Source organism: Haliaeetus leucocephalus, unplaced genomic scaffold (genome assembly GCF_000737465.1).
Source record: "Haliaeetus leucocephalus isolate CR32 unplaced genomic scaffold, Haliaeetus_leucocephalus-4.0 Scaffold495, whole genome shotgun sequence".
Lineage (NCBI taxonomy): Eukaryota > Metazoa > Chordata > Aves > Accipitriformes > Accipitridae > Haliaeetus > Haliaeetus leucocephalus.
In genome coordinates this window covers 8424750-8439247 of record NW_010972931.1, presented here as the reverse complement: position 1 = coordinate 8439247, position 14498 = coordinate 8424750, and the positions used below count along the sequence as shown (strand labels likewise).

The following is a 14498-nucleotide window of genomic DNA, read 5'->3' as shown; positions in this document are numbered from 1 at the left end:
CCAGGAATTTCATGATTAATTCTGAGGAAGAGCTGTCATAATGCTGAGGAGTTTTGTTATATAAACATGTTTTTTGTTTTAGAAAACATAACATGAGATATATCTGTACTGTTGTATGACTGATTTTCAGTCCTGTGCTCATAACATTGCTGTCCACGTTTGACATATTAACTGGTCCTTAAACTCTGACAGTTACAATCTAGTGGCTGACTACAAGCATTTCTACCCTGTTTCAGGGAAAAGTCCTCAGATTTTGGCCACTGTCAGAGAAAGAATATTGGGTAGATAGATGTTTAGTCTGAGTATGGTTGCTCTCATGTTCCTGTGAAGGCTAAAGTCAGCTGTCTATTTATGCACCAACAGGGACTAGAAGTGCTCCTCCAACTCACTGGCACCAGTTTCTTGTATCACCTCTGAGCTGTGAGTCTGCCAGCGGCAGCCCTCATCCATGCAGCAGCCCTGCAGCAAGAGTGACAGATTTAGACACAGGGTCTGAGCACTGTCGTGGTTCCTACAGAAATCAAACTGGCCAATGTTTGCATCGTGGCTGCTAAACATAGCAGGCTGCAAATTGAATTAATATGATCTTATAAACAGGTCCACTGTTAAAGGATTATAATACCTGACAGATAGTAAGTTGTATTCAGATCTACTAAAGTCTATACATCATCTATATTTTCAGCTTACTCAAGTCAAATACTTGGTCAATCCAAAAATACCCCAGCCATACAGAAAGACACACACATAATTTTGTACAAACATGCTTTGTGATAATTAATTGCTATGTTACCTCAAGCCCTTTTATCCAAAGCCAAGCATCTTGCAGATTTTCCTCATTAACTTCAGCAAGTTTCTCTTGCCACGCCACTGCTTGGGCACTAAATTTCACAAAGTTAAATCTCTTTTTGTGTCTCAATTGTTCCTGCAAGAGACAGCAGCCAAATTTTAGTCAGTATTAAAAGAAAGAATACTTGTATCCTGAAATATTGACTAGTAGGAGCTGTTTTACTTAATATGTAGTTGATTATAGGATTACAATAAATTATGATACTATTCAGTTATGGTATACAGAGAGACATACAGAGACAATTATTGCTGCAATTATTAAGATTACTTGAACTTCCCAGTGTAAGTCTCCATTTACTCATATTTCTCAAACTACTTGAACAGCAAATATCTAGGAGGACAAGAAAGAAAGAGACAAAACTGGGTATGATCAGTGGTATAAGGAAAAGATTATGATTGCTTACCAAAGGAAATTGAAATCAGAAACAAAGTAAGTCATCATTTAGAGGAGGAGGAGAAGAAGAATCAAGTGTAGAGCACTGGCAAGGGGAACTAGGACAGTAAGAAAGAATTAAGAATTTGCTGAAGTTGCTTTTGGACAGAAGTCATAAGGAGGGGAAGATTTGTGCAAGCTAGTACAAACTTTCAGAGCCTGGAATCTTTGCCTCCCTTTCATCACCATTTTTGTGCAGCTGCCTGTGAAACCTTCTGGCACAGTATCTAACCGTTTTCTAGTGCTGATCTGCCTCAAGGACCACATCATACTACGTCCTACCACTTGTGCACTTAGCTCAAAACACGCTCTGTTATAGTTTTACATTTTCTAGCCCTACTAATGATTGCTATCAATGCCAGACTGATGGAATTTTTATTTGTCAGTTACTCCTCCCAGGTCTAAAAAGTAAAGGTCAATTGTGTTTTAACAATGCCTGTTTCTCTCAAATATTAACATAAGCTTAGGTGACATCATTGTAGATTTTTAAAACAAATCCCATCTTAGACTTGTCTCCCAGTACTCACTGCTTTTGAGGTACTTCTGCACTTTGCAAGTCCCTTTGCAAAGTTTTGAGTCACTGTAAGATGCAAGCAAGTTCAAAATATTCTACACCCTCTATTGCAGAAATATGAAAGTGAATCTAGAACACACATTACAAATCACAACATGCCAGTGGAATTGGATGACACTGCTTAAAAATAAAAATGAAAATGCCAAAATGTGTTTCATTGCATAGGGTTGGGTTTTTTTTTTTTTCTTTTCTTTTTTTTAGGAGGAATGTGGCTTGATGGAAAGAAGAACTACTCAAGCTTTTTTAATTTTTAACATTTTCTCCAGATTTTTTTTCAAGTATTTGTACAAATGAGGAAAAAATATCAATTTTTAACTGAAAAATGAGCACACCAAGAAAAATCAAAATACTTTTATAAAGCCACTATTTTTAAAAAATCATTTAAAAAAAAATAAAGAAAAATTAGAGTAACAACCATCCAGAAAAGACCAGCCTACTCTAAAATGTTCTTCAGACTTCAAAATAATCACTTTAACATACCTGTATGAGCTGAAATATTTTCTCCTTCACCAGTGGCAGCTTGTCCTTCATAGACTGGGATGTATCAACAAGAATATAGACACCATCTTCAAACACATTTCCAAAGAGTCCTCTGCTTCCTTGTTGAAGCCACTTAATCCTGGGGGAGAAAAAAAAAATGAAAACCTAGTCTGTAAGATCTTTGGAGGTTTGAGTATCAGAATTTAACAGGAAGGATCTTTTTATCACTGCTGTATTTCTTATTCTCTTTCCCTAAGCACCTGTTACTGGTCACTGTCAGAAGTGGTATATTGGCTTGCATGAACCAATCCTGTGACTACCTAACAACACAAGGCACTTTTACATTTTAATTTCAGCAGGAATCTGGAGACAGACAAAACAAAGCAACACAGCACCTTTATAAAGTCAATTATGAGTTAGTTTGAGCTGGGAAATCCCATGTGGAAGTAACTATAACTATTGCCCCTGTAACTGTTCTCCAGACTGAACTCAGGAAATCATTTAAGCATATGCTAATATGCCTCCCTTTTCAGGAAACCACTTGAGAACCTATTCTGCAAGGAACTTGAGCACTTTGAATAGTCTTAATGTAACACAGATGCTTCGATGCTTCAATTCTTTGCTGACCTTGAGCCTTAAATACAGACTTAGTTTTACTTTTTAAACAGGATTGAACCATGCCTGCCAGTTAAATACGTTCATACATACTGCTGTGTACAAGAACATTTGCTCAGTAATGGCTGCAGAAGGTCCAAATCTGATTTCCCTTGAGGGTCATAAACTACTTGTCTACTCTGAAACAGAGACATTTAACAGGCGGAATATAATGGCCCTGGGAAAAAATATTACTCATCTCTGCAGAGGTTTAAAAAAATGATATCATGGAAACTTAAAGGATCCTATTACATTTGCTACTGATAGCTATTTTGCCATTAGTTATTTCCCCCAAAGTGTTTGATGAGGTCTACCAAGACTTTTTAACAATGAGATGGACCATTCAAAACAGCAAACCCATAATCTTGGCTTGGATTTCGAAAATACGTACTCACCAAAACCCTTTACCTCAAATTTTCCTTTCACACTATGTTAATGTTATCCTACATACAGCAAGATGAAGATAAACTAAAAGGAATAACAAAACTCTGTTTGACCTTGCTAAATGTAATCAGGCTGTTATACTTTTGGAAGAGAAGCAGCAATAAATGAAGATTCACATCCTGCTTTTTTTCAGTGAGACATCTCATTGTCCTAATATACAAAACAGAGGACAACATTTATTCTTTCTCTGAGTTCTACAATATCCCTTGTTAAAGTTTCCTTCTTCTCCTAATGTAGATATAAAAGCCAATTTACTTTAGGTCATCTCTAGGACAGATGAATCAGACCCCCTGCCTATTTTTATTGTAGATGTCCTACAAAATCTAAGAGTGTATCTATACAGCTGCAGAAAAGTAAACTAGGGAGCTAGCTTAAGCACTGAACTTCTGATCATATGCATTACTTAGTAGCTCATGCCCTGACTCTGATCTAGACTGCTCAAACCTGTCTTCAACACAAAATTGCAAAAAGGGCACATAACCATTATCAGCATGGGCACAAGCCAAGCTGTAATACTTGGTGTCAGAGGTATCACAAGGGATCCTAGGTACACAGGATGAATTTTTACCAAGTTTTATTGATGATTCTAGAAGTTCTCTGCCACCTTACGTCCCAATGCTCTTTGGGGACTTTCAATAGTATTTCAATAATGTGCAGACTGACTTTCACATTTGTGTTCCAGAAGGAGAACAAAGATAAAACTGTTCATCAGGTTTTTTATATGGCTACTAAGAGATCCCCCACACAAGTTTCTGATCTAAAATGGATTTCTGGCTTAGCACTGCTACTGGCAGTTTACTAACCACTTCAGCTTGTTATGACAGTAAATGTCAAACATTTCAGCACCAATGTAAAATAATACAAACTGATTTTATGTGACAGAACACTAACCTTCCTTCCACTTGTCTGAGAGCCATCCTCATTTTCTCTTCATACTGCTTATACTTCTCTGTACTAACATATATGTGAACCACAGATCCATCTTTCCAGAAGGTATGTACAAACTTGTCACAGTATTTTGCATTAATTACCTTCCTCTTTGTCTCCTACAGCCAAGAAAAACATGTTTCATGTTCCAAAACACATTATTTTGCAGTGCCTTTAATATTTGGCAAGCAAACTTCAAAGGTCCACGCTTGTTGCACATGAACAGGTGCAGAAATAGACATGGGATAGGGCAGTCACAGAATTTGCTCCTAGCAAAAGTCAATAGAAACTTATTCTGGTAGCTAGCAAGAACAGAAGCTTACCAAACAGTGTAATGGTAGAGCTTGAGAAAAACAAACAGAAGACAAATTAATCCAAATTTGTTTAAGGACCTGCAAACACTGAAGCAGCTAAGACCAACACTTCTTCTAAGGAAAAATAAAGATGACAAGCAATCTTTGCCCTACCCCACACAAATACATAGAAAACCACAGCATTGCTTAAGCCAGTCCTGATTCTTCCTTGCAGATTATATGTGGACCAGGAAGGAGTTCTTGAAACAGTCATTTTCAAATAGCCCTTTGAAACAATCTTATTTGTAACCATTTTTGTCCCATTCCACTAATAAGCTGATTTTAACAAAAACTGCAAAACAACGGACCACACACTTTATCGTAAATTCATCAGTCAAGTTTTCAAGCTTTAAAAGAAAAAACAAACAACTCACAGGATATGAGGGAAAATTAACAATACTCACAGCATCAGTTTGTGAAGATTCATCTTCTGGCTTAGTTTTTATGTCAACAATCCCATCCGCATGGCGAAAAGTACAATCAGCAAGTGCATCGTACAGTGTGAGCTTCTGAGCTTTCAAGCCATACTTCTGCAACCACTTTTCAGAAGTCAAATATTTGTCAGATATATGCTTTTGTAATGGATGATCAGCTTTGGTTGCTAATAAAGAAAATAAAACAAACAAAATCTCCTGTATTGCATGGTTTATTTTGGACAAGCTGTTTTCAAAAACAGGCTATGATGATGGAGTCAAAATTTTCAAACTTATTCTGCTTGCACTGACAGCATTGGAGTGAGTGGATAGTTCTGACTGATTTTTAATATTCTCTACTTTGGTTGTGTGTTGGTTTTTTTTCTTATCAGACAATTTTTCGCAACAAATTCCTTTGTAACTGGAACAAACCCATCAGAAGACTGAGTGAAGAAAATAAATAGCTACAGGATCAACATATAAAAGGAATATCCTTAGTAATATGAAGGCTGACTTAACCTTCATACTGGTTGAATTACAAAATGCCAGAAAAGATTCCTGTATAAGATGTCTAACTTCAAGGAGAATCATTTGAGAAAATGAAACAACAGAAGATATAATTGAAAATACAGGCAAGAACATTGGTTAACATTGCTGTTGGTCTTTTTCAGAGAAGGACATTTAAAGTAAAAGGCAAACTACAATGTCTCCAGAAGAGATTTTACTGTGTTTCTCTGCAATATTGTCTTTTTATAGGCTGAATATTGCACCACGTATCCCAAGGCACAAATCACTTGTGTACCATCTCAACATTTTCTCTAGTTCTACACCCTCCTTCTAGCATTTTTAATTGATACTGAAAGAAACAGGATAATTTTTTTGTCTGATCTGGTATGACTGTTCTTATGTTTACCCTTTTATGTCATATTGTCTTAGAAATTTTCTAAGGACCATCCTAAGCTTGGGCACTGCACATCTCTGGATACTAGTAACAGGATACAGGGCTGTACACTCACTCAACACCAGCTCAATAAACCACACCTAAACCAAATGGCCCAGCATTGGGTCTCATAGCAGGGTGAATTTATTTTGTCACACTTTAATTTTGGTGGACCTAGGTGGTATAAAAGTCTACTCTGTTTAGATGCAGCTACAGTGACAACAATATTGAGATCCTGAGCCTGTAAACAAACCTATGGAGACATCTACTGCCTTAACACACCCAGAGATCAGCCAGCATCAGGGCACATGCACGGTAGAGCTTGTTCATGTGGAAACATTTGCTTTCTGATTGCTTGTGGTCCTTGGATCAGCCAGTTTGGCAAGTGTCATAAATGCACTCACATAATTTTAAAAAGAAAACTGTCATTGTCTTTATTCCACATGCTTTATGTAAAAAGTCATGTCTCAGTTCAGGTAACTAGTGCATTATCTGGACAGTCAGGAGAAAAATTGTCTCTTTGTTTCTTTTCCTGCAGAACATTGCAATCTTCAGAACAAACTACATTTTGCAGCAGAGCATTTTAAACAAATCAGGAAGGCAAAACCAGGGAGAAATGCAGGCAAACAGAAAGACTGCAGTTATTTGTATCAATGGGTAACAATCAAGTGATGCTGAAGAACTGACAAAATAAATCACACTGTAATTTCATTTCTTTTAATTTATTTATGAAGTGATTATGTATGAAGGCAAACACTAGAAGAACATTAAAGCTGCATAGTCAGGAACACATAAACAAACACTGAAATTAGGGCTACCTTTGCAGCTTTATTGTGGTCTTTTTGTTCATATGCATTACGGTATAGCTGTTTAACTTCATATGGGAAGTCCTGCTAATTCAGAAGATGCTATTATCAGTGTAAAGAACTATGTTATGCCTTCACAGAAGAAAAAAACTCAAGCTGAAGTCCTGCAGTTATGTTATTGACAGTTGTTCAAACCAAGAGCAGGCAGAGAAAGTTCCCAGTTTCAAATCTTCACCATCACCATCCTAGTCACACAACTCAACACACCACTGAGAATTCAGGTGACTGACTAACTGACTGTACAAAGCATTCCTCAGCAGGTGATTCAGAAATGGGCATCTGGCCCCAGCCTCCATCTAGCCAAAGCGAAAGCAATTGCACTGCAAAAACAATACTGGAGCTACACAAAATCACTGATGATTTGTGTTAATTCAACCTGAATCTTGTGTCAACTTATGCAAAAAATACCACCAGACACCACATAAGTATTTTAAAACCAGGGACTAATGCAGAATATAGGCACTGACGATCACAGCTATGATCCTGAAAATCCACCCCCTTAGTTGCAGTCCAACACTGTAGCTGCCTAGACTCTACAGATTCCTAAGTTTTCAGTATTTAAGTCTTGTTAGTGTGATCATTCTGCTCCAGAGCATGGTAAGTGCACCTCAATCTTAGCAGGGCTGAGTAGCTTCTCATCATCCCCTGTTTAAGCCTTCCAGAGATTCAGAAACTGGCTATGCTTCTGTCTCCAGTAGGGCTCAATCCAATTAACATGCACAGAACAACAAATAGATCACGTTCTAGGCCAAACATAATGGTGGGAACTATTAGTTTAATGAAGCAGTGTGGGTGTTCCTCCATGTTTCTGAACACAAGAATTGTCAGAACACTCATCCAGAATTGGTTTCAGTCCTCTACCTTTGACTAAGAGAATTCAAAACCACACTTCTTCCCTTTTAGGGGAACGAACTAGCTACCAGGTTGGAGGCTATCCCAAAAAGACCATCATGGGAGAGAGATGAGGTACTTCCCCAGCACTGTGTAGAATAAAATTAAAGATTTACTGGCCCAGACAGAGAGGGAGAGATCACAAAAAATGAATTTCAGTATCTTGAAATCTAGGCAATTTCTAAACTAAAAATGAACTAAAAATGGCGTGTTTCAGTCTGAGCTGTTAAAGTTCAGCAAGTTTAAGCAGTAATAAACTGAGGAAAAGTTGGAAAGTTTTAAGCAACCCTAAGTTTAGATGTCAAGTATTAGTGCTACCTGTATATAGACATTTCTAAGACAATCATCCCCAAACTGACATGTAATCAAAACTGTTCACAAATAAAATATTGATCATTAATATAATGGTAACTCTTTTGAAAGAAACATAAATGATACCATCTTGAGAGGCAGGCTGGTCAGATTCTGATAAAATTTTCTGAACTTGTCTCACTGTACTCCTGGCTTCCTCCAACTCCTTCCAGATCAAAAAGACATCTTCACGGACACCAGCTACTGCAAAAGAAATCATAAATAGGACTTGACATTTTGAGACAATTTCTGGTTTTTATAACTCCTCAGTTACCACAGAGTCATTGGGTTCATCCAGATGTTGCCATATAACCTTGTTTACTTGAGGTCCCATTGCAGTGACAAGTGCTGTTCTTTGATAGACTTCAAAAAAGGGCTCAAAGCTGTCACGAGGACATGAGAGGTGCTTAATGTGGTAGAAGTAACCTCCAGAGTTGGCCACAGATTGTTCCCACAATGGAAGCAAATCCTTTTTAACACTCTCAGATAAAAATAAGGAAACTCCAGAAAGAAATTCACATGTTTTCCCCTGGACCTCATTGCAAAAGCTGGCTCCAAATATTAGACCCAACTTTGAAACTTTAAAGAGAAGATATTTTCAATTCTTTCAACTCCCTTAAAGTACATAAATACCTTTATTTAAAATTAGATCTTCTTTTCCCAAAGAGTATGTGATGCAATTTTGCTAATATAAGTTTATTTTCATCCTAACAATTCTCAACAGTCATAAATAAATGCTAAAAAAAATAGTATGTTTTATTATCAGCCTATATTCTCAAAAAACTGGAAAAATCCAAAGCTAGAGTTGATACAAGGTTTTCTTAATCTCAATAATTACGTTTGTCTCTATTAAAAAAATTAAAATATATATTTATTTAGTAGAGTACAATTATTAAAATTGAGGGACCATGTATACCTAAGTGCCAGAGTTTAAATTGCAATATAGGACAATAGAGAAAAACGGAATCATGAGCTATCCTAACTACAAATGCAGACTACAACCTATTGTACATTACAACCTATTACTGAATTGCACATAAAGATGCTGAACAAGGCAAACTATATCTTATCATCTAGTGGTTCAGTTAATATGCAGTGATGGTTCACTGTATAAAAGAGAAGACATGCAAACTTGGCTACTAAAGTAGGCTATCAGTAAACAAAACCAACCTGATCATTTTGTTCTCTGATAAACTTCCCTGAAATAGTTATATGAACATTTTACAAAATAACAATTCAATTTTAATTGTGAAATGCTTTTAGTTTCCAAGAAATATTTTGAAATGTGTTATTGTAGACTGCCATCTCCTGGGACCATCCTGCATTTCAAAAAACTCTGCTTCAGCCATTAGGACAAAGATCAACATTTCCTAAATCACAAAAAGCTTTAGTAAAGCAGATCATTCCACAAAACACAGAAGGGAGAAAAAACCTCGGTCTGTTATCATTACCTTTTAAGTTTAAGAAAAGTATTCTGTTCAAATACTTCAGAAAGAAGTCAACTTTTCTTTTATAAACGATCTCTCCCCAGAAGTGCAAAACATACAAAATCTGAGCATTGGCAAAATTCCAGCAAGTAGGGAGCTAGAGATCTTCTGATGAGTAGGGTGTCATTGAATACATATAGACACACCTGCTGTCCCAGTTAAAAGCACAAAACACAGCATCCACACCACACTTGCACATATTTCTAAGTTTAAGACTGTTAAGGATGCAATTCCAGTGGGGCTCTCTCCAACTAAATCTGGATATCCTCCATAAGCTATCAAATACTGGGATCTAGATATAATTTTATGAACATTTTTAATATTATGTTTGAAAATATTGAAAGAAATATGCATATTTCAACTACCTTTAAAACAATACTGAAGATATCATTGTGTTGCTTTATTTCTCCTTAAATTGATGCTATGGACTCATCAGGTTTACAGGATTATTTTTATTGTCCCCAGTAAGATATGTGTATTGAATTGGTATTACACAAGAAGGTATTTTTTCCTTATTTATAATGCAGCACAGCAAAGTAAAACTGTATGCACTTTCAAAGTAAATATATTTGATGACACTTATTATACAACTGCACATTGTGAAGGTCAAGCTGCTTAGAAAACGTTTTATCTGGCAACAGTTTTTCCTGGATTCAAGTGGGAGAGGAGGTTGCAAGCAGTGACAACCGTAGCAACTTTCTCTACACAAGAGGCTCACCTTCACCTCCACCTTGGCCTCTTTTCCTCTCCAGCTAATGAGGAGTTGGATGGAAAAGCTGTGCCTTTCGAAACTGAGCTCCCAAACTCAAAATGCACATATATATACAATGCATAGGTGCGGTTCTCAACTTGTGGCCCGTCCCACAAAGCACATCAGTGAAAAATGACCAAGAAAGCACAAACCTCTCTTTGGTTTAAATTCCCTGCACTTGCACCTCAGCTGTGCCATTTTTGGGGGCCACCAACCAAAAAGCAGTTGAAAGTCACCCCCCTGGGGGGTGCAGTCCCTAACTGCTCCAGGCCCACTGACTCTTGCATGCCTTCAGGCACCTGCATCCCAGGAAAGACATCATCTTAAAAAATTGCTTTATCCTCAGAGGGAAAGAACTGCCCCCCCCAGCTGCCCTGGCTGGCGGTTTAACGGCCAGACCCCTGGGGACCCCCTGGTTCCAACTCAAAAACCACCACATGGCAACAGCAAGAGGCCGGCCACCAGACACGCAGGAGGGAACCAGCCTTAACGTCCTGCTGCTTGCCACCGGCTTGTGCCGAGCACAGTTGGTTGTTTTCTGCTCTCACCACCTCACGCTGGGTAACATTTCAGATGTGCCCTGCCCTCTGTTAAATGGCATTTCTGCTCTGGAGGAGGGAGGCCCTGAAAAGAGGAAGAGGATGAGGAAGAGTGTGGGGAGAGCTTGTGGCGAGGGGTAGAAGCATTTTGCTGACACCGGCAAATTGAGAAGCAAGATGGTAGGTCTAAGAGAAAACAAACGCACTTGTACATGTACATGGAAACTCATAACTGCCCTCATTTCCATTTCCCAGTTATTTAACACTGTCAGGCAATCTTAAAAGAAGCAGCTTTTCCACACATCCCAGCAGACAGACTCATCCAGTTTGACAAGTCATTGTAACCCATTTGATTTCATACTCAAGATACAAAACCTGCTGAGAAAAAAAGCCCATTAAAAAAAAAAAAAGAAAGCCTGCAAAATCCACAATATCTTTGAAACATCAAGCAAACACCAATGCAAAAGCAACTCGTGGAAAACAGCGGCATTTCTTACTGCTTGATTATCTGACTTAGACCATGGAAGCAAGCAAATCCAAATATAATGGAATAAGATCTATTTCAAACTTCATTTGCCTGCAAGGCAAGATGGGCATTCATTTTTTGACTGCTGGTCCCTTCCTCAGCCTCTACGTGGCAGCAGAACACAGCAATATTCCCTCAAGCATGGATTTTTAAAATCCCCAATTAGAGGGAGATGAATGGAGGTACAAAGGAGCACAAGAGGGGAGTACGCAGTTTTATCTGCATACCTGCCAGGTCAAGCAGCACTGAAACTCACCGCAACCCGATCCTGCCCCTTTCCTACTGGGCAAATGGACAAAGCAAATGAACTTTGTATCCCATGTGGTATCGCAGAACAGCTATCTGCATCACTCTCTACACATTAGCAAAGAGATTTGCCAGGCCAAGGTTAGTCTGCTAAGACTAGACAAAGCACACGCAAGGAAAAAGCAGAGGCAATGATCTTTGCAACAGCTTGTAGGCAAAGTAGCTACTTAAGTCATTATCCTGGCTCTCCAAAGGAAGGGTTCGGTCTCTCCCATGTCTGTGTACATAAAGAGTACACAGTTCATTGACTTCAATGTCATACAGGAGGTTGGTGCTCTTATGCTTCCCGTTTTACACACAGGAACCTGAAATTTTCCCTGTGACCATCAGGTAAATGTGGAAAATCAAGCACACCTAAGAATACAGCCTTACACTGTTCACAAGGAGGTCAGACACATCCCTCTCTGGATTTGTCACATCGGTCAAATCCTCATTTCGGTCCATTTGCATTTTCTTTACACATCCCAGCAAATCTATTCCACCACACAGAAAAACACCGCCCAGAGATTTATTGTTGTTTCTATTTCAGCCAACGAGGACCCACTATTCATTTCAGGATCTAGTTCAAAACGCCATTGCTTTTCAAGCCCTGTTCAGCACTTATCTCCCTGTCACTCCAAGCAGATGACACAACTGTGCCCCTTTTCAGCAAGAACCTTCTTCTCCACAGCTTCCACTATCTCTTGCCCTTTAAGTCTTCAAGTTCCAACTTAAATTTCACCTCCCTTCCACTTATAATTACATAACAGGATTGCTTAATTCTGCAGCTTTTTGCAGATGAAGAAGCTACACAAAGAATGTAGGCAGAAGTGATAATAGGAAAATCAGTGCTGGATGAAGACATATCACCACATTGGTGAAATCAGGCTTTATGTAAAAGCATTTCTCTGCCTTAAGTAAATCTGAATCTGTCAACATAAGGACCTTAATTCTTTACTGGCTTACACCTGTTTTGATCTTGAGCACCCACTCAAAATGAATGTAAACAAAAATTCAAATTTGGCAGTTTCTCACGCTTGCTTTCTAACTGACTGCTCAAGATGCAAAACAGGGGAGAATGGAGCTCTTATCTAAAGTTTTAAACAGTTCACTTCTGACTTGTTTTGGTTAAGCAGATAAAAAAGAGTGACCATGAAGGTATCCTATATTTGCAAAATGCTGTTATTCAGTGGATACACAGAAAACTATCAGATGTCCTTAAAACAGCTTTTCCAGTCCATAAAACATAATGATGAGTTTCAGTTTCCAGCTGTTGCATTTGTGGCACAAAAAGAAACATAATCAAAATAGTCCTGTGCCTCCCCTTATTTTCAAAAAAACCACCACATTTGGAAGATTAAATCTCTGATTCATTCTCTATTTATTTCCTTGTATAGTTTATGCCACACATCCAAGAACCAGTTTCAGAGCCCATTAGTGAGTAATTGACACTTTCGTTATTATTGCCTTCTATACCCTTGAAGGAGTCTCTGAAACAAGAGACAGCAGATACAGACCAGAATAATGTCTCCAATGTGTTTTCTTTTCTGAAAGGACTTTAGATTCTGCACACAACTGAAACCCTCCGATTGGCTGACAGTGATGTCATGACTCTGCTTATAATACCCAGTAAATGCAGAAAGCTAATTGTGTTCCTCTTTAATGTGTAAATTCTACTCCATAATAGCAATAAGACACAACAGACAATGCACTTCAAGGGGATTACTGCCCTTTTGAGTGATTAAAGCTATTCTGCTTTCAGCTTTAGAAACAGTGGTGAGGAAGTAATTTCAGTCATACAGGAGCTCTAGGCCCATCTATTGAAACAGACTGACTGCTGGGGGAAAGAGGAAGCCAGCTCCCCCCACACACACCCCCAGATGGGGTTCAGCAAGGAAGAACTCGTAGCAGACTGAAGGCAATCATTATACTGCTCTGAATTAGCATGAAATGAGAGATAGGGTTTTGAAGCATATTCTGCTGTTGGTTTCTAAACCCTGCATGGGTGAAGCTTGAGTGTCCCTTCTCAAAGCAAAAAAAACAGGTGACACCTCACTCTCTTATTTCTGGCCCCCCACTATGGTTCTCTCATACTGTTATAGTCACGGTCCTACTGAAGGATAGGTTAGTACACAAGGAACTAGATTATAACCCAGGAAATATGGGCCAGTTAGTCCAAGACTGACAAATGACCTTAGGTGAGTGACTAAAGCCACCTTATGCCATACATTCCCTAGCAGTAAGAAGAGGATAACACCATTCTACCTTTGAGGCAACTAGTGCCCCCCCAGCATAATGGGGATGTGACCCATTAGAATGAAGGGGTCTTATGCTTCCTGATATTTAAAAGAAATCATTTTTTAATTTAATGTCCTGCTGATGAAGATATCGGACTTGACATACACAGCCTCACTTCACACCACAAGCTCGTGTCCTCCCAACCTGGCTGAAACCCCAGCCCAGTCTCACTGAACAGTAAGGCTGACTTACCCAGAGGAAGTATCACTGTGACTGGTTAAGAAACACACTGAGAGCTTTCTGTCCAGCTTCACTCCCCAGTAAAATTGTTTCTTTCTGTTATTGTTTCCTCCTGGTTTTTTTTTTTCATCAGTTCCACACCCCCCCCCCGCCTTTGCACCATCTCTATGGTTATTTTACTGTGCTTGTTGCCTGTCTTTCTGACAAATTCAGATCTTGAGAGAAGCAAGTCAACCTCATGTGGATTTAATCCCCTTATA

General features: G+C 38.6%; 1 protein-coding gene across 1 annotated transcript in view; it reads right to left on the bottom strand.

Moving 5' to 3' along the window:
* The window catches only part of VWA3B (von Willebrand factor A domain containing 3B), an 84704-nt gene that overhangs the window by 54587 nt on the left and 15619 nt on the right, over positions 1-14498 (bottom strand). The window contains exons 8-12 of the mRNA XM_010575814.1: positions 8260-8376; positions 5116-5312; positions 4323-4477; positions 2334-2472; positions 791-922 (exon numbers count right to left, since the gene is read on the bottom strand). Of these exons, the coding sequence (XP_010574116.1) occupies positions 791-922; positions 2334-2472; positions 4323-4477; positions 5116-5312; positions 8260-8376 (740 nt within the window). The remainder of the gene's footprint in view (positions 1-790; positions 923-2333; positions 2473-4322; positions 4478-5115; positions 5313-8259; positions 8377-14498) is intronic.